The sequence below is a fragment of the Drosophila montana genome, unplaced genomic scaffold (genome assembly GCF_035044405.1).
Source record: "Drosophila montana isolate Dmon_TW-CO22-7 unplaced genomic scaffold, ASM3504440v1 contig_3216_1, whole genome shotgun sequence".
Lineage (NCBI taxonomy): Eukaryota > Metazoa > Arthropoda > Insecta > Diptera > Drosophilidae > Drosophila > Drosophila montana.
The window spans coordinates 1,157,597-1,174,263 of record NW_026998096.1 but is presented as its reverse complement, the minus strand read 5'-3'; the positions used below and the strand labels follow the sequence as shown (position 1 = coordinate 1,174,263).

General features: G+C 44.2%; 2 protein-coding genes across 2 annotated transcripts; both read right to left on the bottom strand.

Moving 5' to 3' along the window:
- Window positions 1-2,363: 2,363 nt before the first annotated feature.
- LOC135433035 (serine protease 1-like) lies at window positions 2,364-3,170 on the bottom strand. The gene has a single exon (XM_064688966.1). It carries the CDS (start codon window positions 3,168-3,170, stop codon window positions 2,364-2,366), a length of 807 nt encoding a protein of 268 aa, XP_064545036.1.
- A 12,353-nt stretch (window positions 3,171-15,523) lies between these two features.
- LOC135433049 (putative phosphatidate phosphatase) lies at window positions 15,524-16,667 on the bottom strand. Its single transcript, XM_064688988.1, has one exon. It carries the CDS (start codon window positions 16,545-16,547, stop codon window positions 15,591-15,593), a length of 957 nt encoding a protein of 318 aa, XP_064545058.1. The 5' UTR covers window positions 16,548-16,667; the 3' UTR covers window positions 15,524-15,590.

The following is a 16,667-nucleotide window of genomic DNA, read 5'->3' as shown; positions in this document are numbered from 1 at the left end:
GTTTACTTTTTAAATTCGACCCACAAGTGGAGGAAACGTAGATAGGGGTTTGTATGAAATACATGAAAGCAATTAGTGTCATGCGAAAGTCATGTCATATGCCTGTGCGGTTTACCTCGGTCCAAGCGTCGGACTTACAAGCGGGCAGTCATCGGCTCAAATTCATCAGCAACTATCAACTTTTCTATTCGTAAATTTAATTTGTTGCTATGCACAAGCACAAAAAGCAATAATTATAAGCTTAAAATGTTTCCCCCTTTTGATATCTATTCACAGAAAGTGCTTTTTGTTTATCCCATGATCGATAAAATCATTCAGGTTAATAAAACAGGGAGTCTGCTCGTCGGGCACCTTAGACCAAAGCTTCGATTTGTTTCTACTGGCTTGTTATTTACAAATGCTTGCTATTGAGGCAATCCATGGCATCCGCGGCTCTGAGCCATGTCTGACTGACTGGCTGGCTGTCTGCTATGCGGCGCCCAGACTGATTTTGACAGACAGAATCAAAAATCATGACGCATATGATAATGACAATGATTGCACTACTGCCAACGACGGAGCGATGAGCATGTTAATGTCTGCTTCCCCTTCGATCAGCTGTGGGTGCTCCAAGTTGCTGATGCTGATGACAACTGCCTTGGTGGGGCAGTCAGCCAAGCGAGAAACGGAGAGAAACATGTGTGACGACGGCAATGGCCGGACGGAGTTGGGGCAGCAGCAGAGGGAGGCCAAACGAGACATGGTTGTTTCTTTACACTGTCCCCGCCTACTAGCTGTTGTTGTTGCTATTATTTTCGTTGGTGCAGCTGCGTCTGTGCGTCTATTTGGCCCTGTGTCTCAGTGACAGTTGTACAAGAAATACAAATTTGCAAAATAAGCAGAGGGCGGCGAGCATTGTTGGATAAATGGCGACATGCTCAGGGAAGTGTCAACTGATTGCGCTGAGCTAGGCAGGCGTAAAAAAGCATGAATGGGCGGGGGGGCTTACAAAAAGCCCGGAACCCTGCGAACCTGCACGTGACGTATACGCCACGTTGTGCGTGTGACGCGACAAATGACGAACAACTTGGCGAGTCTATGGCAGCTCCGGTTTTAGTCCTGACAATAAAACACAATAAAAAGAAATTATGAATAAATAATGCGCAAAGTAGTAATGGCATTGCCAATGCCAGCAGGAGCATAAAAAGCGTTACAAAAACGCGTCATCTGTTTATGATTTATATATATTTTTTAATATGTGACGGCCAGGACAGAGAGACAGACAGACAGGCAAAGGCTCTGCTTTTGGGCCATTTGCATTTGAGTTTGTAATTTTCCTGTGCCGAAATCAACACAAAACAAAATCAGTGACCATTAGACGGCCATTTGTTTGCCAGCTAGTCAGACTTGGCTCCACGTTTCTTGCTCACTTGTTTTTTTGTGCTATGATACCCTTGCATACCGTCTGCATAATGTTTTCGCGAAATTTGTAACGCATAGAGGAAGATTTCTTTGAGCCCATAGCCCATAGTTCGTCCGATCGTCTTTCTGTTTCTGTGCTAACTTTTTTCGTCATATTCTTGGGCTATCGCTTATTTTGTATAATTCAGTCGAAGTCGTAAATTAAATCTCATACAAATCTTTTCAACATGTCTTTATTATAATGAGACGACGGTCATGGGAATGATTGGTGGAAATAGGTTTTTGGATGAATAGCTTCATGGTTCCTTAAAATCTATTTACGTAACAGAGCTCATATTGGAACAATCGGAAATTGACTTTATAGGTGCAAACATATCCGAGAATTGAAAGAAATATTTTGTTGTATGTCTGCAAGGGTATTTCATTATTGGAGTGCCACAGTTGGATGTTCATTCTTCTGTTTTTTATCTTTATTTTTGGGGTAAATTTAATTAATTTTCACGCCATTTCCGCTCGCTATGCAACGTTCAATTGGGAATGGCGTGCAACGCGGCCCTCCTTTGCGCTTTGCACCTTGAAAAAGATTCGCGCAGACACAAATTTCTCATTAGCAGATGCTGTGAAAAGAAAGCACACAAAATTTGGTCCTAATGAAATGTTTGCTCGACACTTGTGACAATCGCGCATTCGTTTGGACATTGGAGAAGCTGTCCCAGCAGCCAGCCCGGAAGCTCTGCAAAATGAATCGCATTCAGCTGGCAACTCCACTTCCGGTCGAAGCTAGCCCTTGATTAGTGTTAATTAGATTTGACCTGCTGCAGACTCAAATCCACTTTTTGAGTTTCTACACGAAAAAAAAAAAAATTAAACTTGCCAAAGACCAAAGGAAACTTTTGCTGAGTTACACAAACTTACTCAAAGCCAACCTTTATTACTCCACTCGTTACATTTTCTACAGCTTATCAGCTACCATTCATTACGGAATTCATCCAATGCATATATGACGTGATTCTCGTATATCCAAGCGGCGTATTCGACTTGCAGCCGTATTGATTGCCAAATGAGGCGATGGCAATTAGAGTGGCATTTACCTGTAGTTCCATGGGACTGCCCGAGTCTAGGTGACAGCTCGTCTCCCTGTTGGGCAGCCGGCCGCACAGCATCTTCGAGCGAAACCTGTTTCCGTAGCCAAGCTCAATGCAATCCTTATTCCTTAACACCTCTATCTGCAGCACATGCAGGAAGTTTTTGGTCTCGTTGCTGCCTCTGTGCTGTCCCCAGCCAGCAGAAAATGCCCAAGCGTTTTTGAACATTGAAGAAGAGTGGGGCAGAGGAACAGCTAGTACCCCGTTCGTGTACTCAACATACGGCGTTTTAATCAGAGCTATATCATTCCTGTAAGACTTATCAAAGTCAGGATGTGCATAAAAACAGTTGCTTGAAACGCGCATCTGGAAGTGTGGCTCCTCACGGTTAGCTGCACTGTAGCTTATTTTCACTAATCTTGCCGCATTGGTGCAAGATGCAACTGTTACAATCCACCGATTTGCTATGATTGATCCTGCACAGAACCATACAGAATGGATGCCAACAAAATCCAAAGCCACAATGTAGGACACCTCGCCCGGCCTTGCCTTGTAACCGCTGTCGTATTGCACTGTGGCTTCAGGCACAGAAGGAATAGTGCGCACAAGCCTCGGCTCCAGGACCTGAGCAGCATATTGCCCAGGCAAAAAGAACAGCAGCAAGGCCTTGAGAACAGCCTTCATATTATTCTGAGCTTACCAATGTGAACAGCAACTAAACAGAATTACTATTGAATGGGCTTTTATACCACGAATGACCACCAAACACATGCGAATGATTAGAAAAGCTTACGCAAATGTTTACTTCCTTAGCCGTAGTCTAAATACACTTTCAGGCCTAGGCTGACTATTTATTTTATGTTAGCCAGTCCTTATAGAGTATCTGATCTTCATCTGATTTTTAGTTTGGCTATTTGTCACCAACAAAATGAATGAAGGTTAAAAAACACTAAAAAAAAAGAGTCACTATTTTAAAAATAATACATTTAAGTTTAAAAGAAATTCTACAAAATTACAATTTTGGGAATAACTATATTTCTATCGCAACATTTCTTCAAGATAATTGTTTAAGTTTTAAAAAAATTAAATATTATTAACTTTATTTTACTTTATTACTATCGGTAACAAAATTCGATAGAAAATTATTCTGCCATCTGGAAGGGTAGGGTATAAGAATGAAAATATAAATTTAAGAGTAAGTTATACAGCCGGTTTTTAATCTACATATGGTTTGAACTATTTTCAACAGATGCTTATTTCGTTCTTTTCGAGCTGCTTTTTTAAAGAAACCCCTAATATTTCTTTGCTTGGCATGATTGTATGGTGGGTATCAGCAGCCTCGTCCATTTGACAGAATGAGCGAAGAGGTATCATTCTAGTGGAGCCTGTGGCTTTAACTGTTTGAGCCTGACGTCAGGAGCAATGCCCAAGTTCCTAATGAGTGGATATGTTAACTATGTCTTGTGGTCTGTCAGGTTGAGCCTGTTATCTGTCAATCAGTCGATGACTGAGTTGCCAGCTGAGCTGCATTTTAAAGTGACTTCATCAAACCTGTTCGTCAACGTTGAAAATAGCATTCCGAAGTCTATGCATTAATATTAATGCAAGTGCATCTTATGCCCCTCTCCAGGCTCACTTGTGCATGCATGTGCTCTCTCGCTTTTTTGGCGGAAAAGGAAAAAGAAACAATTTGTGCAGCTGTTGCCTGAAGCGCGTTAAACGGAAATTATGAGTTGCAAATTAAATTTGGCTGCATTTTACACCACATTCGCTGGCTGTGCTTTTATGGTTTATGAAGTGTTGCAAAAATATCTGCAGATATGCGCCAAAATAAAACAAACAGACCCAGAATAAAAAACAAAAAAAAAGGGGGGGGGAGCGCCAAGACAAGGACTTGGAGCCGTCCTACGTGGTAGCTGCTGAATCAGCAAGCGATGGCAACGTACAGCAAACGGATGTAGAGGCAGCCAAAAGTGCCACTATTTGGGTTTTGGTGGCACGGATTGAAATTTGCCGGGATGGGTGGCGGCAACGTGAGGGGCTGGCTGACTGCGTCCTGGCCACTTGTAACAACATGCAAAAGGATTTTCGTCGATTTTCGAATGCTTCCCCTTGGCCACATGTGCTCGCTTTTCTTCTGCTTGTATAAAAATTGCCACAGCTCTTTCTTCGCTCCTGGCTCTTTATTTTCCTTTGGACAGCCATTTGGCGCTTCTGCTGTTCTGTATCCTTTGTAGCTGTTGTGCTTGTCGCTTGCTGCTGCTGTTGCTGCTGTGTAGTGTTCAGTGCCATTTATTGTTTTGGCGTCAGTTGTTTCGTTTGTTGTCACTTTTTTCCAGTTTTTCCTTTTCCCGTGCCCTCGTAAAATTGCGCATACTCAGCATTTTTAACAGTTTATTTGGCCACGGAAAGAAACTATTCAGTACCAATTGCTGCCAACTGCTGCGAATGCCATTCGACTGGGCCAGTTGGTTGGCGACTAGCAGAGGGGAGTATATTTGGCATTCGGCTAAGTGCTGAAGTCTGCGACGGATCTGTTGATGACACTCTAACATCGACGATCCTTATGACATTTTGTTCTACACCCTTATGCCTTTTTCTTTAAGCTGCAATTTAAGTCCCTACATTTCGCTCTCTTTTGCTTTTATTCTTTTTTACACAATCATCTGATGCAATCCAGCATAAATCTCAACAATCCCTGTCATAAATTAACCAACTGACAAATCAAATTCCTATCAATGTATGCACACAACTTTTCAAGGGCTAAAACAACAAACCCAAAGCACAAAGCCTGCAACAATAAATCCGCACGAAATCCTTTAACAATTACATGTATCTAAGTGTACATGTATGTGTGTGTAGTCAGGGAGACAGGGCGATAGACAGCCAAATAAAACAAAGCAGCAACCAAACAGAGACCAGAGTTGCCATAAAAAAGCCAATGGGCAAAAGAGTCACAAGAGCCAAACTGCAAGCGCAGCAAAGCAAAGAATCGCACAATTAACAAAAAGACGACCAGAGGATGAGATACAGGCGAAGTAAGGCCGCTGGCTGCCTGATCCCCTTTTTTTATGGAATGTGTGCTTTATTTTATGTGAAATTGGTATGCAGCTTATGCCGTTGCTGGGGTAGCAGCCAGCACATTTGGATGACCCATAAACAGTCAAACAGCACTTTACTATAAACAAATAAGCACAACTTGCAAATACCCTGTAGCCGGAACGGATATGCAGTCCTCGGTAGAGGAACCTTCTTAGTTACTCTGTTATTCCCCATTCTAGTGTATGTGTGTAGTATTTGTTTGGACAAAGGCCTGTTGCGTTGATTTTAACTATTTTCTTTACTATATATATATTTATAATAATAATAATAATAAAGTATTGTTATAATACCTAATTGTAGGGTATATAAATTTGAAACTGAACTATGTCCGGCAGAGTTAAACACTCCAAATTGGCTTCACACTCCACTCGGCTGCCAATTTTGCACATTTGCAGCATAATTTCTGCTGCATTTGGCTTTTGTGTGTGCATGTTTGCAGCATGTATGGACATATGTACATATCTCTGACTGCATTGCCTACTTATGCAATCTTTTCCAGCTTGGTTTTTTTTGTGGGACTTGGCCAAATATTTTATATGCGCTGCAGTGACCGTTGGGAAAGAGGCAGAGAGAGTCAATGCCGCCCCCTTGGCAAGTTTTATTGCCTTTGCAGATGATGGGCAGCAGCTGGCGGGCGGTGGCCGACGAATAGACCTTCAAGCCGCTGTTGGCTTGTCCGTTTTATTTGGGCCAGGCGCGTGCTGCTCCGGCGGCTGCTGGCGATGTTGATTGCACGTCGGCATCTTCACTAGCATCTTTGAATGTGCTTCGAGTGAGGATTGGTGTGAGAGCGAGCGTGTGTTTAGCCATCGTGAACATGATGCCATTAACTGGGCCCAGTTTCTGGATGTGGCGCTTCTGCTATTGCAGCCAGCAGAAAATTGATGAATGCTTTGGGCGACTATTGCAATATTTCTTCATTTATTTTGGCACGTGCACGTTGCGATTTCTTTAGTGGACAGTTGAGAGTGAGCTTGATCTTTATCTTTCAACTATATCTGTATGCATCTATGCATGCACATATACGGTTTCATATGTGACGTATCTAATTATATAGCCTGCTTGCTTATGATCAAACGTCCGAATTTGTATTCAAAATGCTGTCGGTATTCGCAATTTCGTTTCCATTTCTAGTGAAATATCTCACCTGAAAATTGGGCAGCCAACTGAAACTTGACTGCTTCATAGCCAAGTCGTACTGCGCAACAGTAATCGCATTCGCATCCCACTCATTCCCAGCGGCAGCAGCTCGTTTTCACTCTTGCCATCTAAAAAAGGGTTGGCTCTAATTGTGTCACCACTAGCGCCAATATGTTGGTCCTGTCACAAAACCAAACGGGCAACTACTGACCGTTTGACAAAGGCATCCAGCAGCAACAGCAGCAGCAGCAGCAGCAACAGCAGCAGCCATGTCATGTTCGGTAATCCAAAACGTTGGCAGCTGTTGACCCAATCGCGTAACCAATTTTGGCGGGCGCCTGCAATGTCACAGTGTCCTGCGGCCACTTCGGTGTTGGATGCTGCACCTCATCATTACCCAGTCGTTATCGCTTTTTTGCATTTAAATGATGGCATGACTGCGTGTGCTCGTCTGCTCCTATGTGTGTGCGTGTGTGTGTGTGCGTTAGCGAATGCGCAACTGATTTGAAATTTGCCTCCAACACGTACGCCGTCAATTTTGCCAAAGTTTCCGTTGCCCCACGTTAGCGCTCACTCGAAATGCTCTGGGGGCTTCAATCACACATACGACGCGTGTGCCGCGGTCACATGCATAATTTTCAACTCTTCCACGCACAGCTGCCATGCAAATGGCAACCAAAATTCGGGAAAATGTAGGCAAAATGTTTTCGGTTTGTTTTGAAAAAAAAGGCATTTCTCGTTGCGTTCTCCTGTTTATGGCTGCATATAAAGAACATCTTTTGGCGTCTTTCAATAAGCATCGACTCTGCATACATTATTTTCAATTCGTGGACCTCATCGAGGCTTAAAGCACAGTGTTGTGCAACAATGTATATGCCCCTATATAATGCCGTTTTCGAAGTATGCATATTGGATACCATTTTAGAGCCGTCGAATATTGAACAGAATTTCAATACTGTGCAAAAAGGTGCATGGCTTCTGCCTAAAATGCATCGTGCAAAGTGCTTGTCAAAGCAACCATAGTTGACCTTAAAAACCACTTCGATTCCGCTTCTAATTACTTTGGCCCAACCACGAAAATAGTTTAAAATATGCTCGCAAAGCCAACGCGCTCGATGATAACCCGCTGATGTCATATAAATAACAGATTTAGTGGTCCCGGCCTGGCCTGTTGGCCATTTTGGTTTGTTTTGGACCTTTCAGGCGGTGCAAACAGCAGCGTCAGATAACGGCAGCTTTGTCCTAAACCGGGCAACCGGCCGAAACAGCCAGCCGGGCTAGCAAAAGCTCAGCCGGACCGTTTTTAGGTGTCCGAGCCATGGTGGCCCTGGCGAGCACTGCAATTGTTTGGCGACTGCGGCGACGACAGCGGCAATGGCGGCTTTTAATGGCCGGGCAGGCGCTGGAGGAGTTGGACAGAGGCAAACAATAGCCTCGACTTCATTGACTACGTTAATTGCTGTCATTCGTTAGAAAAGTCATACGCGCGATTTTTCGAACAAGGACAACGGGCGCTGGCCGTGGCCTCCCACTGGCGCCCAGTGGACTCAAGAGCCGTTAAAACTGATGATGATGCGTTTACCCCTTTGCTTTTATTGTGATGGGGCTTGGTCTACAACATTTAAGATTGGGCTTCCATAACATTTTAGAGCCGCACTTTTATGTCGTCATCATCGTTGGTTGCAGCAGCAGCTTCTGCGAACCTTAATCCCCCCCGTTGGGACAAAAAACAATCTGTGCTCTTGCTTTTGCACAACGCAGCCCTCAACCAATCATTTATGTCATATTATCTGCTTATTTACCCACCCCCCCAACATATTGGACCCATCTGAATGGGACTACTCTTTTTTTCTATTTTCACAAATCCAATTTAGCTGGTAAGCCGAAGAAATGTTTTGTATTCAGTTATTGATTTTTTCCCACTCACATAGCCAGCACCTTCGGGCAGTCGCATTGTCACAACTGCACTGGGAAGAGGACACCATCGGACGGGCGGAGGAGAGGGTCAACGGGATAAGAGCTCTTCAGACGCCGTGTGTAGCACATATTCTGGATCTATTGCGATTTTCAGTTAAAAGTAAAGAAGGGTTAATGGCTGAATAACATGGAAAAGTGTTAGCACTTAATGCTTGCTTAGATTAGGATACCACGTAAATGCTAACACTATTTCTAACTTCTCTTTATCATTCAGTTTGGATTCCTTATGCATTAGCCCAAGAATATTCGCTAAAGCACAAATTCTATATGATTTCGTTATTTTGGGAACTGATTTAACTATTTTATTGTGCGCAACGCTTATAAAGACCTTCTGGCTATTCCCTAACACATTGAGAATGGCCAAAAGAGGCTATCTTGTTGTTGATCAATTGTATATAACAGGCAGAAAAAGATAAATCTGACCTCTTAAAGTAAATATATTCTTCCTTAGCATCATTTTTAGCCGTCTATCCATCCATAATATGGGCACTGCTTTCTTTACCAAGTTCAGTATTTGTAGTCCGATCTCAATAAGTTTACAAGACGAAAAATTACATACTCTTGGTACATACGACAACACATGGTAATACCATTAAAAATTAGTTTTATATACTTAAATTCAATGCATTTAAATGTCCCTAGCTCCTATAATCTTCCTGTAGTTTCCGAGATCGACGCGTTCATATAGATAACATATTTGATTGATTCATTTAGCTAGATACATATTGATCAAACGCACATATCCCTTTTCGCCTATTTGAAAAATATATTTCCAAGGCTCCATCTATAAAAAAATTTCTAAATGGTTTTTTTTTCACCAATGTAAAGATTTTCATAGCTTAAACTAGAGGCCACACGCCAATGCTTGAGCCCTTAAGTCCTGCTGCAGCTAGTTTAAATTATGAATTTAATTTTTATCAGAAATACTGCAATTTTAATGGGTACACTCAAACGCAGTGACTAGTGGGCCCTTCCGCAGCTGCCCAGCGGATGCACATAAATTCCGCTCGTGTGGTTTTTGAAATGCATTACGACCACCCCCCACGAGCTGCAGCTGGGGTAAGCTAATCAAGGACTTTGCCAACAATTTACTTACCCAGCACTCTTGACTCCACTTGGTTGGCTGCTGACCTGTTGCGGGGATGCATCCCATCTGGTGTTTCCATCATATTGGCTCCTTTCGTGTGAATTTCCTTGCATGCAGGCGTTCGTTGGAAGCTTTTCGAGTACGTCCGTTTGTCTGTCCGTTTGGGCACCTCATGCATAAACCAATTTGCTTTGCATAAGTTCAGGCGCACTAGGGTCAAATAAGTATGGGGAACGAATTCCAGGATGACGCGTCTAACTCCGAATGCAGCAGTTTTTGCCGTTCGCCGCCCACTTTATGCATTTATGCTCCTTTGTCTGCGGTTTTTTGTGCTCTTCGTCTGCGGCGCCGGGTCATTAATTTGGAAGCGAGCCCCCACCTTCCTTCTAGCCACCATTCCCAGTTAAACACCAGCTGGCTCAATCAGCCGGGCAGTCGGACAAGTGGGCTGGGTCTTAACAGCATTTCCCCAGTGAGAAATTAGGAAATTGCATTTGCTGGCAGAACGAAGCGAGCCAAGCGCAGCCAAACCAAGCGAATGGACGCAAGGACCCACGGTCGAAATAAAGCGACGTGGTAACGGAATTTACGCGCTGCACTCCGATGAAGATTTGCAATCGAGGATAGGCAAATGCAGCCGACCAATTGAACTGCGGATTCTAGGCGCGACGCAGCAGGGGACGGCATGAAGGAGACTCTTTCAGAGCTGGAAATTGCCAAAATGTAAATTTTCATATGCTCATGGCGGCTCGCATCCGAATTTCGGTGCCGGTCATACAAATTTATTGCTCATTCGCGGCGTATGCGGTCGACGTCATCAACATCAACACGATGGGGAGGGCTCGCTTTTTGGCAGAGGGCGCTGAAATATTCATAATCAACGCGGCATTAGAAACGGCTGCGTTTGAATTTCGTTTCGTTTTATCGCCCCAACCCTCCTGGATGCAGCCTGAAATGAATCAGCGCTTGTGGCAAGTGAGGAGTTGTGCCTGTGGATGCCACTGTTAGAGCTGCAATCCGTATTATTTCGATACCGATATTGCAACTTAAACATTTTTCACACAGATGTTTCTAATTGTTTTCTTACTAGCTGTTTTCTTGCATTCCAGTAAATGCAACAATCCCTTCAGTTCATATGGCTATCCCGCTGAGTTTATATCCCTGGCTGCAGGCTACTGGCTGCCGGCTGCTGTCTATCTGTCCGCCGAGTCGGGAAAGCGACAATAACAGCCATTAAGTCTGACCAACACGTAACCGGGCAATAAACAAGCGTGACAAATGATGCTGCTAAATGAAAGTTGATTGCCAGTTGACGGCCACACCTGTTTTGACTGCCCGGGCAGGAGCTGGGCCAGCTGGCTACCAGTTGGGCAGCCACCGGGCAGCAATCAAAACTGTCAGAGTTACAAGCAGAAAGAGTACTTGCAGTGCAGGAGGCAGAGCGCGCAAAAAATCACAGCACGAACGCCACGCAACGGAAGTTAGTGCAGAAGCAAATGCCGCTCACATCGTTATAGCCCGCCCGGATACGGATCCGTCGTACTGGCTTGTCCAGTTCCATCGTGGCCGTATTAATAATGATGGCGGCAGCGGCAAAACGCAAAATGGCTGACGCTTTTGCTGTCGACGTCACGTGTCGGGGCTGCGTGTGATTTCTACGACAGGACACAAAACGGCAGCGAATGTCGCACGGCCAGTACAAAGGACCGGTAGGGAGCAGAAATTGCAATCGTATCTTGTTTTCTTTTTGGCTGCTAGGGCTGCTCAGAGATCGCCAACATCCCGCTGTCGCCTTCAGACTGCATCGCTCGCAGGCAATGCCGATGGCTATAGCGATGTCTACGGGGGTCAGCAGCATTGTCCATTATTATGGCCGCCACTGTTGGCGGCATTCTTGTTGCTGCTGTTGTTGTTATTGTTCAGCTGTCGCATTGTCACATTGAGCTCGCTCGTCTTGTCAGTCGATAAAAATTGAATAAGTTAGCAGCATGGGGCGAGAAGAGCTGCTGAATCTGGTTGGAGCTGCCCGCCTGTAGGGGCAGAGCAGACAGCTTCTGATAAATGCATTGTAATGTGTCAAGTAGAGTTTCCTTTAAAATAAATTTAAACAAATTGAAAACGAATGGCAGACAAGCACTGCGGAATGTGCACAGTTTGAGTTCTTATTATTATTGTTGCTTATCCACAGCGCTGCTTTTCGAAATAGCTTTGATCTTAGGTCGCAGCTAAAGTGCAATATGATCTGCTTCTTTAATCCTACCCAAATATAGACTTCATTTAAAATCGCAGCTGCTCATTGGGCAATTAAAATTGGCGAAACTTTACAATGCTACAGAAATTGTCATGACATTTAACCAAATTGAGCTAGTCGCAACTGTAGCACCTGGCCCTGACTCGACGGTATTTTGAGAGAACCTCGGGATGTCGGGTACAGTTGCCCCTCTCTAGCCATCATTCTGCAGTTCTTCCTTAAGTCAACCAGGCGGCAAACAAATTACTAATTGGCAAGCAAAACGCTCTGCTTGTTTTCCAACAAACAACACAACGACCAGCAGTTCTCTGGGTTGGCGTGGTGTTGTGTGGTCTGGTCGTGTCTGGTCTGGTCTGGTCTGCCAGCACGAATTTCGAAAGGATACGAAGGTGGTACATACATAGCACACAAGCTTCATTAACTCAAACTATGCTGCATATTGCGATTATCAAATTGTCTTTGCACACATGAAGCCAATGAGGGGCTGCAGTGTGGCCCCCGCTCCCAGCTTCCAGCCAGCACAGAGCGCAGACTACCGACTGCCAACTGCCGACTGCTGATGGCAAATAGCAAGTGCAAAAGTTGCAAGGAGGGAGTCCCTAGCCAGGCAAATTCAATGGACAAACTGGCAACCGCAGAAATATGAAGCGCACGGTGCGACGATGACAGCATTAACAACAACAGCAACAGCAGCAACAAGAATGTAATTCTAAGCGATACCGCAGATTAGATACTCTTCCTGAAATTTGACAAACGAATAGCAAACTGACTTACATTGAGCGACTCACTCAAACATACTTAGTTGAACGCAATGATATAGATATTCCGTTGATTTATTTATATACCTGTTAACGGGGTATTTTATTTGTTATGTTATGCCAGAATTTGGAAGTCACTGACCCGATGGAGGAATGTCCTATCCTGAAAGCAAAGATTTGATTAGAAGAAGACATGCAGAGAGAGAGAGAGAGAGAGGCAGAGTTCAGTAATGCTTTGTCCACGTTTGTCAGGTATAGTTTCTGGTGCATGTAGATCGATCAGAGAATGGAATAACCTCATTCTACTCATATTTTTTTGCTAATTTCTTTGAAAAATATTTTAAATGTTTGTAAAACAGTTCATTTACAGATTATATAATTTTATTGCATTATTTCGCTTATCCCTCGACAAGCAGAACAAATTTCATACACACATATATAGACTAGACGGAGATGACATTTTCAACACACAATTCGTGACAAAATCATTATACCCTTTAAAAGGGTATACAGACAACAGCACCATAGGTGTTGTCTCTTTAAAGCTGTAAAGGGGTGGAAAAACTCGAAAACGCTTCAGGATATTTTGTAGAACAGACGGCAGATGATGGTAACGATGCTTGCTATGGCAGAGTGACAAACTGACTCAACTGGACGCAGACTGGAAAGCAACTGGACACATGCCGCATTATTACACCTGACTGTGATTAGGGAGACGGCGCTGCACCAAAACATGTACCGATTGTGAGGTGTGTGGAGCAGTATGAGTTAAGCGACCTGCTGATTGATGGTTACGAAGGTTCTGGGAGTGTCACAGGATTTAGGACTTAAAGGGTTACTTAAAGCAAATCGAGAGGTTGTCAATCAAACGGAGCACAGTATAAATGAGCGGACGAAACTGAGGGATAGCCTGACCGCAAGGATTATATAGAAGGAAAGTGTGCCTTTAAAAGGGATTTTACGAAACCCTTTTTTCCATGCAACTTCTTTATAAACTGCATACTCGACTTCTGTACACACAGTTGCACGTTATGGTATCGGCTTCGTGACAGGCGGTGTCATTCTTCATACTCGGTAGCTTTAACCGTACCTCAGGGAGGATCTGCACCAGTTTGAATGGCCTTCTCAGTTGCTAATTGTTGTTGTTTTTGCCACGAGGAAAAACAAAACTTTCGCTAATGCAAAATGTAGGTCACTGTGTAGGATTGCAGCAAAACTTCAGAGGCAACCGCTTTCCGTTTGCTCCCCGGGACTCCTGCCACTCACTTTGTTGTTATGTGCAAATATTTTCCATTTAATTAACGCATGGAAACTAGCTGCAAAGATAGTTTATACGGGAGAGGGTTACGGTGGGTCTCTGTCGCAGCAGATTAAAATAAATTGCATAGAAATTTATCATTCGAATCTCGGGCTAGACAACAACAACAGCAACAACAATAACTACAACAACCGCAATAAAAGCAAAAACAACAACAACTTGACACAGTTGCAAAACTTGGCAAGAAACTGGAGCTTAGGGTCACTTTCTCTGTGTATGTGCGTGTGTGTGTGTGTGTGTGTGTGTGTGTCTGTAATTGTGTGCTTGTGCCATAATTAATCATAATAAAACCAGAGGCAGCAGCGAACCAGGTAAATGCGAGAGCTATTCGGAAAAAAAGCAGCCACACTTTTCCAACATATTCTTTGCCATCAAAATAAATGAGCCAATTAAGCGGGCCACAAGTGAAAATGGTTGGCAAAAGCTTCCGTGTCCTGATGAGGGTAGACCTTAATCGTCCGAGTCTCGAGTCCTACACCACACGAATCTCAGGCTCAGGTGTTGCGCATCATCATCAGCTTCTCGGATTGCCGCTGATTTCCTTGGCTGTGCCAATTTATGCGCCTGCTGCTGAAATTTATTTATTTCTCTCAGCGATTCCTCTTCACTCGTCCTCTGCTGGACGTGCCGGCGGAGGGTGTTGACTGAGGTTAAGTCGTTTGAAAATTTGCTTCTAATGAAACTAAAAGAGCCGCTAATTGTTGCACCGTTGTCAACGTCGCGACGGTGGCTTTCAATGGGTTTTTGGCTTGTGAAATTTCCTTGGATCGCTAATTGAAATCAATTTGCATTGGCCTCAAAGTTTTTCAACTAGTTCGGTTGCCTCATTAAGTTATCTGCGGCTTCTAAGAATGAATAAACTTGGCACAAGGGCTCAGACTACACCCTAAAGATAATTTCTAATTTACTTACCGATATTTTTCGAGTAAAAGTATTGTTTTTTCTTCTGCTGACAGTTTCTTATAATCTCATTCTTTCTATTTTGGTTTCTTTTCAGGTACGTAATGATCTTCAATAACTCAGGCATTTCCTGGGGTAAGCAAATTATAAAAAAATCCCCAAATTTTATACAATTCATTCAGCTCACCCAAGCTACTGAGCAAATATTATGCACACTGATATCATTCCTAAATATATTTGCACAGTTCCACGTATTATAGCTCAAGTAGGCTAAGCTATGCGGCATCATGTAGATAAAGATATAAGAGTCATTTTAAGTCTGAAAACGCAATTTTACAAAGCCTGGCCAACTTATTAACTACAGTTGTGTTTAAATTTTATTGCCTTATATAATCGAATTTCTGGGTTTATCACGAATCCAACCCAACAGCTGGCACAGTTGTTTTACTACGACTCCAATATGCATCGGGTAACATTTTGTTATTCTTAAAAAAGCAAAGCAACTACTCTTTTAATTGTCTATCTTTAATGTCACTTATCTTAACAAGCTGAGGCTAAAACGCAACTAAAACTAATTAGAGCTATGGCACGTAACTTGACACAAATCATGTGGCAGCTGTTCCGCTCCTGGGCCCACTTCATCACCAGCTCCAGCTTTTGCGACAGCAGCTGCTTGGGGTTCCATTGTATTTGCATGTTGCTGCATGCTTTTTAGATGCAATTGCTGCTCCTGCCCCGCCGCACGAACGACCGCAAAGGCAATGGAGGCGCCCAGCAGCGAGCCGGCCACAACATCCGACCAATGGTGTTTGTAATCCATGACACGGCTCAGTCCGACAAATGAGGCGAACCCGACACAGAGCAGCTGGCACGATGGACGCACTAAACTGCCAGGCAGCGGCCAGCGGATGCGCTGCAAGTGGAGCGCCATGAAGACAAGCCCATAGAAGGCCATGCTCGAGTGGCCACTGGGAAAAGAGACGTGCACATCGCGCAGCATCTCAGCTGTGGCGCCCGACAGTTCCGGTTGGCAGGTGTAAGTCATGTGGTAGACGCCGCCCTGCCGATGAGCATCATCCGAGCAGAAGCCGCCATCGGACAGCTGTGGCCGACAAACCTCAAAGAAATGAGGACGCAGCCTGCCTATTACTTGCTTGGCCATGTCCTTGATCAGAGTCTCTGCAGCATGTCCAAACACGAACCAGCGTAGGGTATTGTACGCAGGCCAAAACTTTTGCCAGCCCACGCCTGCTGTTCGCCAGCATCGACTAGTCTCCAGGATAAGCAACACCATCAGCGGCAAATGCAAGCTCATCCAATGAAGCACGGCGGGCGACACCGTGTTCTCCTGGTAGGGATACATTAAGGTCTCATCGTCACAGAAGAATCCACGTTTTGTTGTGGGCCCCCACAGGTTTTTGACGTTCGCGCCCAGGACGAGCAGCACGCCCAACAACACCACATCCAGCAGCAGGCGCAGGTGCCCCCGATAGATGGAGAGCCAGTTAAGCCTTAGATCGAAGCTCATGTTGGTTCGCTCGGTTGGGTGTTTCACGCGTCACTGATCGCACCGAGAGACGAGCCCAACGTTGAAGCCGAGACTGAGATTTCGATGTTATGAAATTTTGTTCCAGCCACTTTAGCAATT